Source organism: Lepidochelys kempii, chromosome 1 (genome assembly GCF_965140285.1).
Source record: "Lepidochelys kempii isolate rLepKem1 chromosome 1, rLepKem1.hap1, whole genome shotgun sequence".
NCBI lineage: Eukaryota > Metazoa > Chordata > Testudines > Cheloniidae > Lepidochelys > Lepidochelys kempii.
Window position 1 is genome coordinate 225,682,158 of NC_136380.1, and position 18,182 is coordinate 225,700,339.

The 18,182-nt window shown below is 42.9% G+C and overlaps 1 protein-coding gene across 4 annotated transcripts in view; it reads right to left on the reverse strand.

Moving 5' to 3' along the window:
• Nucleotides 1–18,182, reverse strand: part of ETV6 (ETS variant transcription factor 6) — a 165,272-nt gene that overhangs the window by 92,633 nt on the left and 54,457 nt on the right. For 3 of the 4 annotated variants that reach the window (XM_073315686.2, XM_073315667.2, XM_073315695.1), the window contains exon 2: nt 12,909–13,038. In XM_073315686.2, the coding sequence (XP_073171787.1) occupies nt 12,909–13,038 (130 nt within the window). The remainder of the gene's footprint in view (nt 1–12,908; nt 13,039–18,182) is intronic. The other variant, XM_073315678.2, reaches the window with a different exon arrangement.

Here is an 18,182-nt window from a genome sequence, read left to right on the forward strand (position 1 = left end):
TGTGTGTAGCAGCGCTAACTGCTTCAGAGCAAAGGTTTTTGTGTATTAATTTCCTAGGTTTTTTTTAATGCTTAAAGGGGAGGTGGGAGGGCTGTAGAAGTGCAGCTGCTGACAGATTATATTTTAGCCATGAACAGCCGGACATGAACCCTCCTGTGTCAGCAGCACAACGTGAACCCTTCTCTAGTGTAGTATAAAATCTGACGGTGACATGTAGCTCTTGATGGAGATGGTTTAATGTGGGCCCAAGCCCCATAAAACAATCAAGTTTGTGTGCACAGTGCAGACATTTTCAGTCATAACATGAACAATATGTAAAAGTGACCTTAAATCCAACTTTAAAAAAGATTTTGTTTTTTTTTAAAAGTTACCTATTGCATCAGATTTACTCAGGGTCCCCTCTCTATCAAGTTTTGTGTAGACAGACAATGTTTGATAAGATATATTGGTCAACAATAAAAGTAGGACTGCTGTGAACAAATTTCACCCAGAGCCCAAGTTCAAAGACTTCCTATTAAAAATGTATGAAGAGAAACCAAACAAAAATTAGACGAGAAATTCAAAAGGCTTAAAAACTAACTCTGTGCAAAATTCCACACCAATCGGAAACCAACTTTTAGAACAAAACAGGAATGAATGCCCAATTTTAAGCCTATTTAAGCCAGAACTATGGAGCCACTATATGGCACCTCCATAATACATAAAAATAATGGACTTTTATATAGTGCATTAATTCTGAAAGACCATGAAGCACTTTAAGAAACTATATACATACAGGGGCACCAAAATTCAGCCTCCTCTGGGGCTTAAGCCAGCACACAGCAAAGGCAGGATGAGTTTTGCTCAAAACACTGAGCAAACGTCTGCTTGTATGAAAAGTACCCTGGGGTCTTCAATGCCCCCCATGCAACTGTGATTGGACATTGGTTTCTAAGATCTTATGCAAAAGACGGATGCACACACCTTCTAAACTTCACGTAACTCAATTTATCTGCCTTGTAAAGATAAAAGACTAAGTCAATGCAATTAGAATCTGAAGTTATAGATCTATGGAGCCCAAAGGTGAAAAACCTGAAACTCTGATCCTAAGCCAACCCCTCTTTCAGCAAACAGAAAGAAAGGGTAAACAAAGCTCTCGAAGTATTTTAAAATAAAAAGGTAGCTATTTTTAGCTGCATTTATTGAAACTGCTTCCTTATCAGGAAGCATGTAGCTGGGAATTACTGTCTGCCTACATCGGAAATTCTTTCAGAGGCACAAAAACCCAAAAAGGAAATTTCCCTTCAAAAATATACTGTGTATTTTGGGTGCTGGTGGGTTTAAATAAAAAGAGTCAGTGCTTCTGACCAGGTCACAGCCCCACTAGGAGGTCTGCACTGCAAACTAGAAGCCTTTAAGTCACCTGAGGGAAACATAAAATCCTTCCAAAGCACTGACAGAGAAAAGTGCTGAGAACTCAATTGATAAGGTTTAAAAAAACCCACCTCTTTCTCTAGTACCTGCAGCACCATTTCTTAACCACACAGCATCTCCTTCCCAACTATTCATGCACTTAGGGCATATCTTCAACTAGAAAATGTCATCACAATTAATCACTATGGTGAAGAGCCCAGTTAAGACACACAATGACTACAGCTGACCAGTTAGTGTAGATCAAGACAAACAGGGTACAGTTTTGTATCCGCTAATTGTGTTTAAAAACACGTCCCCCGTTCCTTGCTTCCTCCCCTCTTCCCCCCATCCAACAGGCAGTGAAACCAGTGCCATCCCACTGAGCAGGGAGTGCATACTGCCAAAAGTCTACGCAAGGGTTCCACACCTTCAGTATGCTACACGGCTGGGATAGGAGGAGGGCCAGCTAGGGGATGGGTGCAGGATTGTTTGCTCTTAGTAGAACGGTCCATGTCTTCTTAGGTGCACACATAGCGCCTCACACGTTACTGTGAAACACAAATAATAAATAAGACCTGCCCAGTGGAGCTGCAGCTACAAGGATCCACTGGCCAAACCCCCATATGGCAAGGGCTTAGCTGCCTCTGAGTCAAAAACAGCAGTAGTGGCTGGGAGCAATTTGCTACAGCCTCAGGGAAGGATTCCATCAGGCCTTCCTTCTACTGCTGCAGAACCCCCTGGACAAAGCCAGCATGCTTCGAAAATAAGCGGGAAAGAGTTTGTTGCTTAAGGTTCAGATGCTCACCAGAATGGACACATTTAGTGTAGCTGGTCGATTCTTAATTCAGTGTTTCCATTTTCTATTCTATTTAAGTGCTGCACACCTGCTTGACCCTGCTGTAAATGCGAGCCAGGCCTAGCTTTCAGTGAACGAGTGTACGGAGATTGAACCCTGTCAGGCATATGCACTAAACAAATGTAACCAACCTGTCAGGTCAGTGCTAGCCCGGTCTTAAGATTTTTTAAAAGATTCACAAGCAAAGAAGTGGTGCCAAATGACTATCCCTGGTGTTCTGACTCTGGAAAGCCCAGCCATTAGTGGCTATTTATTAACCTGCAACACCATAAACTACAGCCCAGTTCTATAGGATGAATGACTCATAATGAATTGCAGGCGTTTTACAAGCACCGCTGGGTCTGCATAAAGCAAAACCTAAATTCAAAGTGGTTAATGTCAGCCTCAAGTACCATAGGAGAAATTCTCCCCTCACAGACATAGGTCGAAGCCCACTAACTTCAATGGGAATTGTGTGCAGGCAGCTGAGGATAGAACTGGGAACTTTGTGTGCATTTTCTAAAGTTTCTTTCTATTGCTTCACTGCTGGCTATTGTACCAAGCAGGAGTGGAAGGGACAGGCACCAATTGTACCCTCCACTGCTGCCCCCACATTGCCCTGTTGAAAAGCCACAGATACGTAAAAGAATGATGCTGTGTGTTCAGCTATTGTGCTTAAGCTCTTGCCTATCGTACATTTTTGGAGAGGGACTGGGGAAGAATAGTCTCTGGGTAAGGGCTGTGGACTGGAACTCAAGAGGTATGGGTTCAGCTCAACCACAGAGTTCCCATGTGACCTTGGGCAAGTCAGTGAATGCTTCTGCTATTCAGTTCCCCATCTGTAAAATGGGGATAATAATGCCTCTCAGCCTCATAGTTGTGTGTTACATACACTAATACTTGTGAGGCGCTCCGATGCTATGGAGATGGGCTGTATAAGGACCTAGGTATACAGCAGAAATAAACCCAACCATTAAAAAGGACATGTAAGATATTCTGCATAATTTTTAAAAGCTCAATTATTAATATTAACTCTTGATCTTGAAGTTTGGTTCATCCTCACAGATTGTCCTGCCTGCATATATCATGCGTGCATTAGTTTGTTATTACCTAGCTGCTTGCGAGTGCTGGGCAGTGCATGCTCATTTGACCTTGTAAGACTGCTCATAACACAAGTTATTTGTTATTGACAGGTGGTCATAGCATGAGTGCTCTATTGTTATTGAAGGATTCCTTTCCACATGCTGGTTTGTTGTTGAAGGATCCCTTAGTCATGGCTTACACACGGTTTCTTGTTTCTTTTTTTATTATAGGGTTATTTGTGAGTGTTGAGCTGCTGACACTGAATTTTTCTTAGGAAAAAATGAGCCCACAAATGTAAAAAAATATACAGAGACATATGAGGGTGGAAGGGGAAGAACAAGTTAATTTTAGGTTTCACTGAACTTGACATCATCGCTTTAAGACAAGGCTAAAAATGCTTTAAGCCCAGTAATACCATAAATGTCCTGCTGCTTTTGCTTTGGATTTTTCCTCACACTTTCTAGGGGAATTCCACAGCGATCTGCTTGAATCCCAAATTAAAGTGACAACACCCTCGTTCCTCTGTGAAGAGAGATATGTCTGTGTGTGCATGCTTTAAAAGACTAAAAAGTCAGTGGTGAGACCTTCCACATATGCAATAGACTGGCATGGCACCACTGGTCCTGAGCAGCCAGTTGTCCATGCACTGAAACACAGGGCTCCTATCCCCTCGCAACTTTGCCTTGTGAGCTCCCATTGGGGCAAGAGAGGAGAGAAAATGGGATGTGTCTTTCTATGCATTTCCATCGGAGAGTGACAATCTGGATAACCACAGCATCAACTGGGTTTGTGTCACAAGCACGTAAGACGACAACAATGTGTTTTTGCAAACTACTTGCTTGAACAGCAGACGCCTGCTCACAACAACGCCTTCCAACACCAATTTTTTAAATTTTAATCATGATACATCTGCCCTGGTGGCCAGATACTAGAGGAGATGGAACCAGTTTGGGGTTCACTTCTGCACCCATTTAAGTCACTGGTGACGCATATAAATGGGCACTGGATCAGGCCCTTGTTGGCGTCCCCAATGGCAAGGTGGTTCAACTCACTACCTATGTCCACATGTTACTCCAGGGGAAATTCAAATGAAGATCTTCCTGGTCCATAGGCCACAGCTTTCCCAACTGGGCCAATAATAAAGTCTTGCTCTCCCCTAGTGAAGAGCTGTCCTGCTAAGCTTGTTGCAAATTAAATGTCTCCCTTTGCATCTCTTCCATACTGATTTTGCACTGCCATTCCTATAGGAAAGCAATAAAGCACTGCATTTTTATCTTTACTTTTCAGAGCTTTATTCCTCCTATGTCCGAGGGTAGTTGTGTGACTTAATTCATTTATATCTGTCCAGTGTTTTGAAACTGGCAGAGAGAAGTACAAAATAGTAGTAGAGCTGCCTAAACAATAGTCTGTTATTTTTTGAAACTGTTAAATTTTATCGTTTTTATTACATAAACAAGGTACTGTATGACAAAGCCCTGTGATACTACAAGCACTTGACAAATATTAATCAAGTCTCACCTCAGACCTGGGGGAGATTTTCAAACTCAACTGAGTGTCTAACTGGGCCTTTGAAAATCTATCCCTGTGTGAGCTACACTATAATCCTCATTTTACAAATGGGGAAAATGAAGCACAGAGCCTTCTTGGTTAAATCACTTAATTTCTGGGGGAAGTCTGTGCTAAGCTACACACTAAGCCCGGCTCTGAATCAGGCTTGAGCCCGAGCCCCACTTCCATCCACACACAAATCAGTCTGACTTGGGTCAGCAAGCACACAGTACCTGTGACATAGGACCCTGTTGGGTGGGGGGCAGGGGGGTTACTTACAGCCTGAGTCCTGCTGTGACTCTGGCCCAAGCCCTATCATTTTGCAGTGTGGATACAAGTCAAGCCGCAGACCTGAGTCAAAAGGTCTGCATAGCACAGTATGGATGCATTAGCATGGCTGTAAGCTCCAGGTCCTGCAATTGTAAACCCAGGTTTAGAATGCAGTGTGGACTGGAAATATCGAGTTCCTGCCAGGCCCGGGCCGCACGGAACCAGGTTTACAATGCAGTGTAGACATAGCCTGGGTGGCTCAGCAGCAGGACCAGAAATAGAGCCCTGGAGCCCCTGAATCCTAGTCCCATGCTCTAATCACTAAAACATATTCCTTCTCCAAGAAATTATTCATCATGTTTAGTACAGCAGTGCCTAGGGGCCAACCAGACTTGTAGCCCCATTGTGTGAGGCACTGTATAACCACCGAATAGTACACAGTCCCTGCCCCAGAGAATTTACAATCTAACTAGCCAAGACAGGCACCAGGTAGGGGCAGGGGTCTAACATGCAAACACAACAAACAATGCTATGGCATCAAAAGTCATGTTAATGCCAGGACCTTTTTCTTTGGCGTGGGTTGAAGTTTAGTTAGAAGTGGATTAGCTAAACAGACAGGGAAATGATGGGAAAGGGGCCATCGAAGGAAAGGGCATAAGGAAGACGGGCAGAGGAGTGTAGGCGTGTACAAGGAGCAGGTGTGGAGCCAGGCTGAGATTAAGTGGCTGTGAGGGAATGGGCAAACTAGCCAATCAGCGCATGGCAGAAAAAGATTACACAAAGGGTCACATCCAAGTCCGGTTAAAATCAATGGGAATTTAATCACTAATTTCAGTGAGACCAGGCTTAGTTCCAGAGTCATTAATTTAACATTCTGGGCATCTCTCAAAATCCCTTTGTCTTGTATATAGCGTTTATTTTATTTCCCTGAATGTGCGTCAATCAGTTTTGTTCCACAAGGATCCTTCCAAAGCAAATATTTTTATTGCTTTAAATAAGGCTTAGGGTGAAGGGTTTTCTTTTTCTTTTTTTCTTCCTTTCTTTCTATACACTTGCAGTGCAATGCACTGAAGATTCTAGTAACTAAATAACCATATGTCTAACACTTGAAAGTGGCTTTTCTGACTGCTAGCCAAAACTGTAAAATAACTAACAGGTGCCAACAGATTAATAAATAGAGAAACATAATTAACAGACATTACACAGAAAAATGGATCCCATGCAATGATGACAGTGTGACTATCTCTCACCCATCTCCTAACTGTTTCCTGCTTTCCTTTAAAAAAAATGCACTTAAAAACAAATGATGCATATGAGAAATACTATGCGGTCAGTAGTAGGACACTCACAATAAACTGATTTGAGATCTGGTAAATGCCTCAGCTTTGCTTCAGAATGTACCTGATCCAGCAGCCCTTTAAATGTACTACTCACCACCACACATTATGGCTTAGTTAATAAACGGATCAGGCAAAGCCTCTTTTCACAGAGCGGTGACATCATATGGGCAATCTGGGTGAGACCATAAGGAGTTCATAACCAGGCAAGAGCAAATGGTTTGGTCTCATCTGAATCAAGAATTCAGCTACTCATGCAAAGATAGATGAAACTGTGTGCATGCAAAGCACTTCCTGATATTTAAATACTTCTCATTAATATTTTCATTGTAGAGAATTAAAATTAGCAGTTCCTCTCTCCTATCCACATGGGCAATGGAACAGTCTATTATTACCGCTACAGCGAGGGACCACCGGCATGTTTAAAGAATCAAGCAACCTCACTGGCTGAAGATGGACATGTTTCAATGCTGTACAATACCACTACTGTTAAAAAGCGCGGAAGCTCATCAGAGCCAATCAGACCCTAAAAAACACTAAGGGCTGGAAACTGAAGAGCGCAGAGTACCTGCAACTGCTTTTGAAGTATGTTGGAACTGCAGGTACTGGACAGCTTTGACAATTAGACCCCAATTATTTTAAAAGCCTCTCTTCTCCCACCACCCAAAAAAGAGAATACTTTGCATTATGGAGCACGGATGTCAGAGTTCCTCTCTACATGGTTTTGGTATGACAGCATCTGGAACATTGTGTTCAGTTCTGAGCATCGCAGTACCAGATAAGTTGTGGGGAGTTCTAAGAAGAGTAACAACAACAAACAGGGGGCATGAATGATTGATTAATGACTTTCAAAAGAGCTACACATGTATGGTTTGCCTCACTGTGACTAAGATGGGAGACATATGATCTCCAAACATATGAAAGACATAAACACGAAGAACAGAGCGGAACTGTGTAGGGTGGGTCTAACTAGGAGTATATGAAGTGTCAGGAGGAACCTCTTGACAGTGTGACCTGTTAGATTGTGACCTATTAGCCTCTGAAATAGCCTCTTAAGGGAAGGAGTGAAAACCCCTTGGAGATTAAAACTGAACTGCAGAAAGTAGTAGAGCAGGTACAATAGGGAACATGGGATTGTTAACAGTTCCTTTCCTTCTATAGCTTCAATATTTCTATGCTTCATGCGGTGGCATCTCTCTATCCAAAGGGGCGCAAAGAGAATCATAGCAGGTTTAGAACATTCCAACACAGCAGTCATTGCTGACGGTGCGGAGAAGGCGGCAAAATAGCCATTTTATTCTTGCACTGTAAAAAAGATGAAAAGCTCCTTTAAAAGATGTTTGTCTTATGTTTCAGTGCACAATGACATACATAAGGGAAAGGTTTTCTGACCTATCTCTTCTCTTAAGTACTCTCTTTTACACTTTGTCCAGTTCTAAGAACCACTCAACACAGGGTATCACCCAAAGTGCAGGAAGACAGCACTTAATGGCATTGTACCAGACAGGGAGGGGAGCCCTTTTAAACACAGAATGCAGAGAAACTGGATTTTTGTGGCATCCCTCAGGTCAGAAAAGGGATTTACAAGTACCTCCAGGATATCTATTTATCTAAGTACTTATTAGGCCCCCATTACCACAATATCTGAGTGCTTCACAGTCTTTAATGTATTTATCCTCATAACACCCCAGTGTGGTAAGGAAGTGCTATTATCCACATGTGACAGATGGGGAACTGAGGTACAGAGAGACTACACAACTTGCCCAAGTTCACACAAGGAGTCTGTGGCAGAGAAGGAAATTAATTTCTGGGTCTTCCACAACCCAAGGACATTCACTAGCAACTGGACCATCCTTTTTGTCCATCAGCTCTGCAGGCTGATAGAGAAAACACAAACTGCAGAGTTGACTGTCATAGTTCAGAGTAACTGCACCTTTTATTCTCCCTCCATGGTTCAGCAAGGACACCCACTCTAGGCTTCCAGCTCCTAAGCTGTCATCTCTCTTGTGTGGAGACACACGTCTCTCTTACTCCTGACTGGGGAATTTCCAGGCTGCACAGTTCCCTCCCTATACTGTGAATTCCCCAGCAAAGTCAGACTGCCTAAGCAGTCCTGCTTTGCTTTACTCCTCAGAGACAGTAAACAGGTGGGTTACCACATAGCTCTTTCATTCTTAAGGTGAAAGCGTTACAGAGAAAACATATTAAAAACAATAAAAGAACTGACATGGGGGTTAATAAGCTTACCAGGGATCACCCCCTCACTCCAACAAGGGCTCTCAATGGTTATCCCCACCAAAGAGTTTTTTGGTAAGTTCATTATAGCTATTAGTTCATAACGAGCACCCTCAGCCTTATGGGAACTCGGTAGGCCAAATCCTTCCAACCCTTCGCTAAGGATTGGGGCCCTCTTGGACAGAAGGCCCCGTCCGTTTGCAGGATCAGAAAGAAGGCCCCACGTCAGTTTTATCTCAGGCTATTTAACCAAAATTCCTTTCTTTGTTTGTTGGTCCTTGGAGAATCCAGTAAGAACCAGTATATCTGAGCCTCTCTCCAGGTGCGGGTAGCTCTCTGGAGGTGTTACAACCTGAGTGAATCTGACCAACCACCCCCCTCACTGTTCTTAGTTCCTGGAAGTCTGTGGTCCCCCCTCCCCCAAGGGATTACATACAATCCCTGGCCAACAATGATATATCAACTTTTTCAATAAGGTTTGTCCAGGATAGCATCATATCTGTCACAGTGGCATGCTTGATCTGCCAATAGATGGTTAGGACACAGGAGAAACTGGCAACTACACTACTCTCTGGGTCTACCAGAGGCTTGAGCCCTGGCATGACATTAATTCTAGTGGTGGGGGACACCAGGCCTTCTACCCTCCTCACTGATGGGTGGCCAGCAATGCCATAATAGCAGCTGGCAACAGAAAGGTGGAAGTTAGGGGGAATATTATGAGTATTAGATGGCAGGGATATGTTTGGATGCCTAGGACAAAAGTCTTGGAGGGAGGAATGTGTTTTTGGAGAAAGGATTTTGGACCCTCACAGTACAAAACTAAGTTTTATTACATAGTGCTTTCATATTATTGGGGTGGGGATAGAGGCTCAGAGAGGGAGAGCAAATCAAGGTTTACAGTAGATTGGAATGGTAGAGGGAGCTCTCCACACCAGCCAGAGAGATGGGGACTCTCCCTAGACTTTCAACAGCACCAAACGCAGAGGTGAGGGAGCTCTCCCTATACTTGTAGTGAACAGGAAGCTGCATTCCACTCCTTCCCCTTCCCCACTCTTACTCCCGTCACTTCAGTTCCTGGAGCAAATCCTCTCCCTGTCACCTGTCTGAAGCCCATTTGCTCACCAAACACTTGGGACTGATTTACAACACTGAAGGAAATTACTGCCCTAATTGTCCTGGCGCTATTGGCTGTTACTGCCTTAAGAGTACTCTTAAAAATTAAAATAGAGGCATTATTATAGAAAGGCATAAAACACTCTGTCTAAATCCAGGGAGCCCATTTCATATTAATCAAGGACATTCCTTTTCATTTCTATCTTCTCCCTTCAAATGCAGAATATATTTGAGCCTATTCCAGTACAGCAAGAAGGCAAAACCAATCCCTAGGGCAAATTATGCTCTCAGTAATACCCATGCCACACTATTGAACCCCACTGGTTTGCTAGGAGTGTAAATGAAAGCAGAAAATAGCCCTATTAATTTGTCTGTTAAGGCTAGAACTGGGCTCTAACTGTGTTTTGCTAAGAGTCATTAGACTACGTTATGGGAATAGTTCTGCTCAGTGGCTGTGACTTGAAAACTGTACCAGATCTTCCTGTTGCCTTCAGAAATAACTGAAGAAATGAAGGGGGAGTGGGGTAGGGGAAGATCATCAGCTATTGAATCTCAGCCAAGTGCTAAAGATTAAAAGCAAAGATAGACCCAAACCATGATCTGGATCTGAATGTCACAACTAGCCCCTATTTCTATTATGGACTGAACTAAAATGCCCAATTCAAGCTACCCTACCTACGTTTGGAGGAAAGTCCAGCTTTGGATCTAAGATACAATATTTGGATCTATCTTTAGTTAATAGAAGAGGAGCCAGCAGAAATTATTTACCCTTAATCCCGCATCCCATTTCAATCCTATTACCCAAGGTCCAGAAAGATTAGTTATCTCTGTATACAGCACTGGCGAGACCATTACTGGAATACCATATCCAGTTCTGTTGTCCTCACTTTAAAAAGGATGTTAAAAAATCTGGAAAGGTTTCAGAAAAGAGGTACAAGAATAATCTGAAGTTTGGAAACCATGCATTATAGTGACAGAGTTCAGAAGCTCAATTTATATATATAGTTTAACCAAGAAAAGGTTAAGGGGTAACTCATTGTGGTCTAAAAGTAACTACATGGGGAAGAGACTTCTGATAGTATCTAGCAAAAGAAAAAGTATAATGAGATTCAATAGTTGGAAGTAGAAGCTACACAAATTCAGACTAGAATAGGGCACACATTTTTAACAGTTTCAGAGTAACAGCCGTGTTAGTCTGTATTCGCAAAAAGAAAAGGAGTACTTGTGGCACCTTAGAGACTAACCAATTTATTTGAGCATGAGCTAAGTGAGCTGTAGCTCACGAAAGCTCATGCTCAAATAAATTGGTTAGTCTCTAAGGTGCCACAAGTACTCCTTTTATTTTTAACAGTGAGAGTAATTAGTCACTGGAACAATTTACTGAGAAATATGGTGGATTCTCTAACACTTAAAGTCTTTACATCAAAACTGGATGTCTTTCTAAAAGATGTGCTATAGCTCAAATAAAAAATTATGGGCTAGCTGCAGAAATCATGAGGTGACATGCTGTGGTCTAAGTTATGCTGGAGGTTAGTCTATATGTTCACAATGGTCCGTTGCAGTCTTCATATCTATGAATTAATCTCAAAAAATCAAGGAAGTTCAGCAATATAGTACATAAATCAATAATAACTATATGTTGAGAGTCAAAACTCTGGGCTCCAATGTGGTGAACAAGGAAGACTATGTGTTCCCTGAATCCATGGAGTTTGCAATCTATATGAAAAATTGGTGTGGTAGAAGAATCTTCCAAATAAATTTATTGAATAATCTGTAATGGTTTTTCTCCACGACAAATCAGACAGGTATAGAAATGCAAGGTACTAATGGTAGGGATGCCCTGTGGATTTCAAACACACTTCCCAATCAAAGTTGGGTCAAAAATTTCCTATCAGAAGGAAACCTTCATGCCAGCCGAATGGGAGTGAATTTGAGTGACAGTTCATACATTCTTTCCAGCAAGCTAATCACATGGTATTACCCGCGTTGAATGGCAGCAGAGGAAGAAGCAACAGAAAAAAACAGGTTTCACAGTAGCAGCAAAAACAGATGCATTGTAGATGCAATAGGAATAGGTGATGTGAATTAAGGGCAAGTTTAGGACATAATACCTGGTGTGAACATGGGACAAAGAGGGGGGTAGACCAGGACCCTAGAAGCACTGAAATACTGGGTTCTGTCCCTGGGATGAGGAAAGGAGTGTGCCTGAAGGATAATTTAGGGCAGGGATTCAAATGCTTTATGATAATGGGGATGTTTTTTAAGAAAAAATGTGTCTCATGAACTATCTCCCCTCCAAAATCTCAATTCCATTTGTCATTCCCACTCCACATCAATCCAGCGGCAACTAGAATACAGTGTTACTATCTGTCTTGCCGAAGCACCTAAGGACGTGGTGTTTAACAAATGAATAATTGTATGTAAACAAGAAAAATTCCACTGGCTCCTTTTTCACTCTGTTTCACCTATCACTGCCTTGCCCCGCAACCAGCAAGTTACCTCAGTGAGATGAGGCTCTGGCCCCACCATCTGCTCCAGTTTTGGTCCCAATGTTAGCCTCTCTTTGTGGACGTAAAGCACCCTGGCAAGCATCGTGCTATGCTCACTCCTCTGGCTTTACAGCTGCAGGTGTTCACACTCTGCAGTGAAGAGCCTGACTGTGACCAGTAAACACACTGAGGACCATCATCAGCTCAAAAACACTCACCGACCAGAGTTGGAGAAGTGTTGACATAGAACCAAAGTACATCACCAAGTGATCCAACCCTGAGAGATTCATCCCACCCAAGGTGATCTTGCTGAGTCAAATTTATCCCTGGGGTAACTCTACTGAAGTGAAAGTCATGGTTGAATTCAGTCCTATGCATTTTTCCTGCCACATGAAATGAACACATAATGTGGGGAACAGCACGTTTTCACTGTGTTTCTGAGCGATTTCCTTTCTTAAAAAAAAAAAAAGTGTTTTAAAAGACAAACAGCTAGTGCTTTCTCAATGTCTAGCTATGGAGTTCCCCCATCCCATTCTACAGATTAACCACTTCCTCCTCCCCGTTCCCTCCTCAATCCAAGAGGTGAGCCACCACTCAAACACTCACGCAGGTGTGCCGGCAGTCTGATCGCGTCTTCCTCCATCCTGATCGCTCGAGGCACTGGGACATGTAGTGGTGATGAGGAAGGGTAGTTCACTACTGGGCTCGCTGGAGGTGTGTAGGAAATTCTTTCCTGCTATTAAAAATAAGAAGGCGAGAGAGAGAGAGAGAGAGAGAGAGGGGACAATGTGAACTTTGGAACAGAGGTGTGAAACTAAAACAGGGGACAGGAGGGGGAAGTGGGTGGAAGGAAGGAAGTGTGTATGAGTGGTGGGGGCGAATAGCATTTATTATGCACCAGACTGGCTAGGGAACCACACAGAGTGCAATTGGTCCACTTGCTCTATAGCTCTGCAGGCGTGACATTCAAATCCCTGGAAGTTCCAACCCTGCAAATTGCAGCCAGGGACTAGAGAGAGTTTTCAAGGTGATGGTTTTCATCTTGCTAAAGCCTAATAAGTTTCCCTGGGTTTTCTCAGAAGTTTTCTGAAGGGGGAAAGGGGAAATAACAGAGGTGAAGAGATGGGGAGGATTTTCAAGTCAATGTAAATCTGATAGTGGGGTGTATATATATATATGCGTGTGTGTGTGTATTTTATACACACACTGTTCTACAGTAAATGCCCAAAGCACTACATCTCATAACAGCATCCGGGCATAATTATTAAATATTTAGCACTTTAAATCTTCAGACCATTTTACCAAAATTGAGTAATTAGTTGATTTACTGTAGTATTTACATTGCTATAGAGAACCATATTATATTGCTGTTCACTTCTGTATTTACTTCAGAGGACTGCAGTAGTTTTTCTAAACAAAAAATAAATCAGCATAATAAAAGGAGCCATTTCCACTTTCTTCAACATACAGTAACATTTATCTCACTATTGCACAAGACTCACAGTTAAACAAGATGTTTCGTATTATTATTACTACTCAATATGTATCAGTATTATGGTAGCGCTTAAAGGTCCCGCTAAGATCAAGGCCCCATTGCACTAGGTACTCCATACACACGCACACGTACAGAGTAAGACATGGCCCTGTGCTGAACAGAAAGTCCTGCATTGCGATTCATGCAGGCAGACTATAGTGCCTTCACAGAGCCCCATTAAAATCCATGCAGACAGAGCAGGCTGCCCATGTGGATCACACAGCCGGATCAGGTCTAAAAATAGACAAGATAGACACAGAGCAGGAGACAGGGATATAACATACAAGCAGAGTTATCAGATGGATGATTTGCAAAAGTCATGTTAATTCCGCCGTCTTTTGTTCGTTCAGTTTTATTCCCTAACAAATTTGTCCAGAAACCTAAGATCAAAATTTGATCTGATCTGGTGGGAAATTTCCTCCATATTCTAAACATGTACTGTAATCACAACTCTAATTATACCCTTTGTAAATAAAGTAAGCCACAATATTTGCAGGAGCACAGAAATCATTGGTGTACACTCCCCTGCTGGTTCAGCGTGCTACTTCCCAGAGCTGTGCTGAGTGGTGGCATTTTTGATGATGGTAGTATAACTAGCACGGATGTGAACTATGCTCGCTCATATCATAATTTCAGTGGGGATGAAGTAAAAGCTATCACCACCAAGCCCCTCCCTCACCACAGTGTCTGTCTAATGGAAAAGGACAAACCTACTGGCAAGAAAAAGAAAGTTATTTCCTTTACAAACAATAGCATGCCATGGAACCAGAATGACAGCCTTACGCTCATCTGCGGAACGGAACGCTGGCCCTATAACCAATCTAAACAGGGAACGTGAAAGTCCTTCTTACTCCTGACAACATGATTCAAATAGAAATTAAAGCTATGAAAGGAGAAAATTCCAAGGGGCACTAGACAACAACGGGAATTGAGAGTAGGGCCTTTCACCTTCTAGCCATGGCTTCAAACCAAGTTCAGGGCAATCTGACCTAGATCGGTTAGCTGCTCAGTGGTCCACATGAAATGCATTGTTAATCTCAGTCCAGGTTCCCCATAAACAAAAATCAACATTCTAAAAACCACCATTACAATTAACATTCTTTAGCATCTTTGCTGATGGACTCAGCAGAAAGGCCAAGGAACGAGCATACACAGAGAATGAATGACCCCTACAGGCAATGTAATTTCTCTTCTGGATTTAGACATATTGGTAGAGCAATGTGGAGAAGGTTCTATTGAAAAACCCCAGGCTTATCTCTGTTCTGTGGAGAAGTGCCGTCTCCAGGGCTTTCATGACAGCACCTTTTACCAACATTAAATTCACACCGGATTTTTAGTTAAAAAGCTGGGACATTCTTCCCTGGGGATATCTGACATGGTGAAAAAGCTGGTGGACAAAGCTGGATGTGGATTTGACCGTTCAGCTTTGGTATTCACACCCCAACCAAAGATGGCTGATTCAGTGCTTCACATTCCAATGAGGTCCCCGCCATAGTACTCGGGGGAAGTTCTGCACTTTCACTGGCGCTTGGCGCCCCCTCAGAGCTGGCGCATGCATAACAAATGGTAGAAAATGAGACCAACCACTTCCTAGCATTCCCTGCTGTGATCCACTGTTCTGAACTGCATTCCAGATTGCCATTTTATTCATGCAAAAAGCTATTTATAAAGGAGAGGAACCCTGCTGAAATAGGGCCAAAACGATGCCTGTCTCTGCACAGATGCGTTAGTGCTGTGGCTTTTAACCTGTGGTCTGAGGACCCTGGGGGTCCACAGACTGTGTCTAAGATTTCCAGAGGGGTCTGCACCTCCATTAGAAATTTTTTAGGCGTCTGCAAATGAAAAAAGGTTGAAACCCAGTGCTCTAGAACCGTGGTTCACAAAGTGGGGTCCTCAGACACCTGGAGGCCAGCTGTGGGTTATGAGGAGGGTCCATCCCTTGAGACAGGGCCAGAATGTGCCAGAACCTCATTCCGGAACTTTTGCCACATGAAGGACACCATCTTGCTCTCAAATTAGCGCCCTCTGCACAGCATGATCTCACATGCACCGTGTGTGAGGTCACGTTGGCGGGGGCGTTCCTAGGCTGGCGAGGGCCTTCTGGTAGTACAGAAATGAAAGGGATCTGCGACCCTTAGTAAGATGCCAAAGAAGTTCTTGGATGGGGGGTGGAGGGGAGGAGTTTGGAAACTACTGCTCTAGAGGAAAGAGAGACAACAAGAAGTCCCTTCCCACCTGTAATGCAGGGGTGGGGATCCTGTCTTGCAAGTGATGCTAGCATCTCAAGCCTCACTTCAGCTAGGTACTGAGGCACACGTTTAAACACCTTACTGAATCAGGGCTTCAGAGAGGAACACTAGTAGCCACAAAGGCCTCTCCCACTGGACATCACGGGAGGCATGTACTGGCTATGTCTGTAGCAGGCAGGACTCACTCCTCACTGCATTTTCCTCAGCACCCAGGAGGTGCTGTGCTATATGAAGCCATAATGCCTCAAACCACCACCCCCTTCTTCTCCAGACATCTCCACCTCTTAGAGGTATAATTTAGCCTATGGTGCTTTAAACAATATTTATACCAAAAAGGGCAGTTTCATAGAGATTGCTAAGTAAATGCATCTGATCCACTGTTTTTTAACATCCTATATTCAGGACAGGTAGAAAAGACACCAAAATTGTTATGAAAAAAAATGTGGGCATGCTCATTTTGTCACAGTCAATATTTCCATTACAGGTCAGACTACAACAGCAGGTTGTGAAACAGCCAAAATTGCAGGGGAGATTTTCAAATGCTCAGGTGGGAGGTAGGCTCCCAACTCTCATTTGTGGCTTTGAAAATCTCCTCCCATAGTAATACTATGCCCTGCTACAGCATCCTTAAGCCAAAGATTAAAGAGACTTTGAAGACATTAGGTAAACCCATTTTACAGATGGGTCTCCTGAGTTATAGAAAGACTAAGGCCCAAATTAGCTAAGCAATTGCAGAGCTAAGTTTTCTTAAAAAAAGAACAGCAAGTGCATCCTAAAGTGGAACAGACTTAGCAAATGCATCCTGAAAATGAAGCCCTCCCTCAACACTGCACAGTTGCTACTGGACAGATTTCCAAAAGTGCTGAGCAAGTCAGCAGCAGGTAGAGTTGCTCGGCTCCTTTGAAAATGAGGCTATAAGTGATTTGGCCAAGTTCACCCAGCGAGTCAGCAACAGAGTGGGAAAGGAGCAAGTATCATTCTAGTTCTGTGACCTACCCTAATCCTGGGCGTCAGCTGCTGCGCAACACTCTGGTTAAATAAAAATGTGAATGCAGAGGGTCATATTTGATTGCTGAATTGGTTTTCGAGCCACACTTTCAGGATGTGTTTGTTAAGTCCATCCCATTTTAGGATGCATTTAAAATCTTCACATCTCCAAAATTACTTAACTTTCCTTTATGGGATCTATAAAACAAAACATACTATGAAAATTAGGTAGGTGTCATCATTTTAAGGTTATGCAGCCAGATCCTCAGCTGGTATAAATTGGTGTAGCTCCTCTGAACTCAATGGATTCACAGTGATTTACACCAGCTGAAGAGCTGGTCTGTGACAGTTTGAAAGGGGCAGATGCTATAGTTAGGGGGAAATAAATAGTATTTATTTCATTTATTTCATTTACAATTGATTCATTGTAATCAATGAATTTCATATTTCCCTTTGCAGTAAAGCCTATAGTGGGTGGGGATGTGGGCTAGTGGTTAGAGGACCAGATTGGGAGTCAGAATGCATGGTTCTGTTATCCAGTTATGCCACTGACTTGCTGCATGAACTTGGGCAAATTCCATCAATTCTATGCAGCTCCATTAATTAATGTTTGTAAGGGAAGATTGCAAGTGAAGAGTGCTATAAAAGAGCAAAGTGCTATTACATTCCAGATTCACAAGCTGCTGTAATAGACTGGGAATACCAAATCCCACAAGTGACAAAATGATCAGCCTCAAATAATTGCAATCTACAAACAATTTCAAAATCACAGTTCCATAATATTTTGCCTGCAGCCATATACTCATGAGGAGGATGCACAGGTTGGCACAATTCCTGCTGTCTTGGCTTTTGGAAGGCTTCCCTTCAGCTCACAGTGAGCTAGGAAAGTTTCCAGGGAAACCTCACACCGATTAGAATACATTAATTCTTTAATGAAGACCCTTCAGGGATACCCCATCTCTGGGGGTTATTCCACTGTCCCCCAGTCTGTTAGGAGAGGGAACCCAGCAGTATTTGTACATCCAACCAAAGATCAGGCTTGCTAACCATTTTAGGGATACATCTCTATTCAGGACAGCCCTTAAGCAGATGCTGAAGTCCCACTAGACT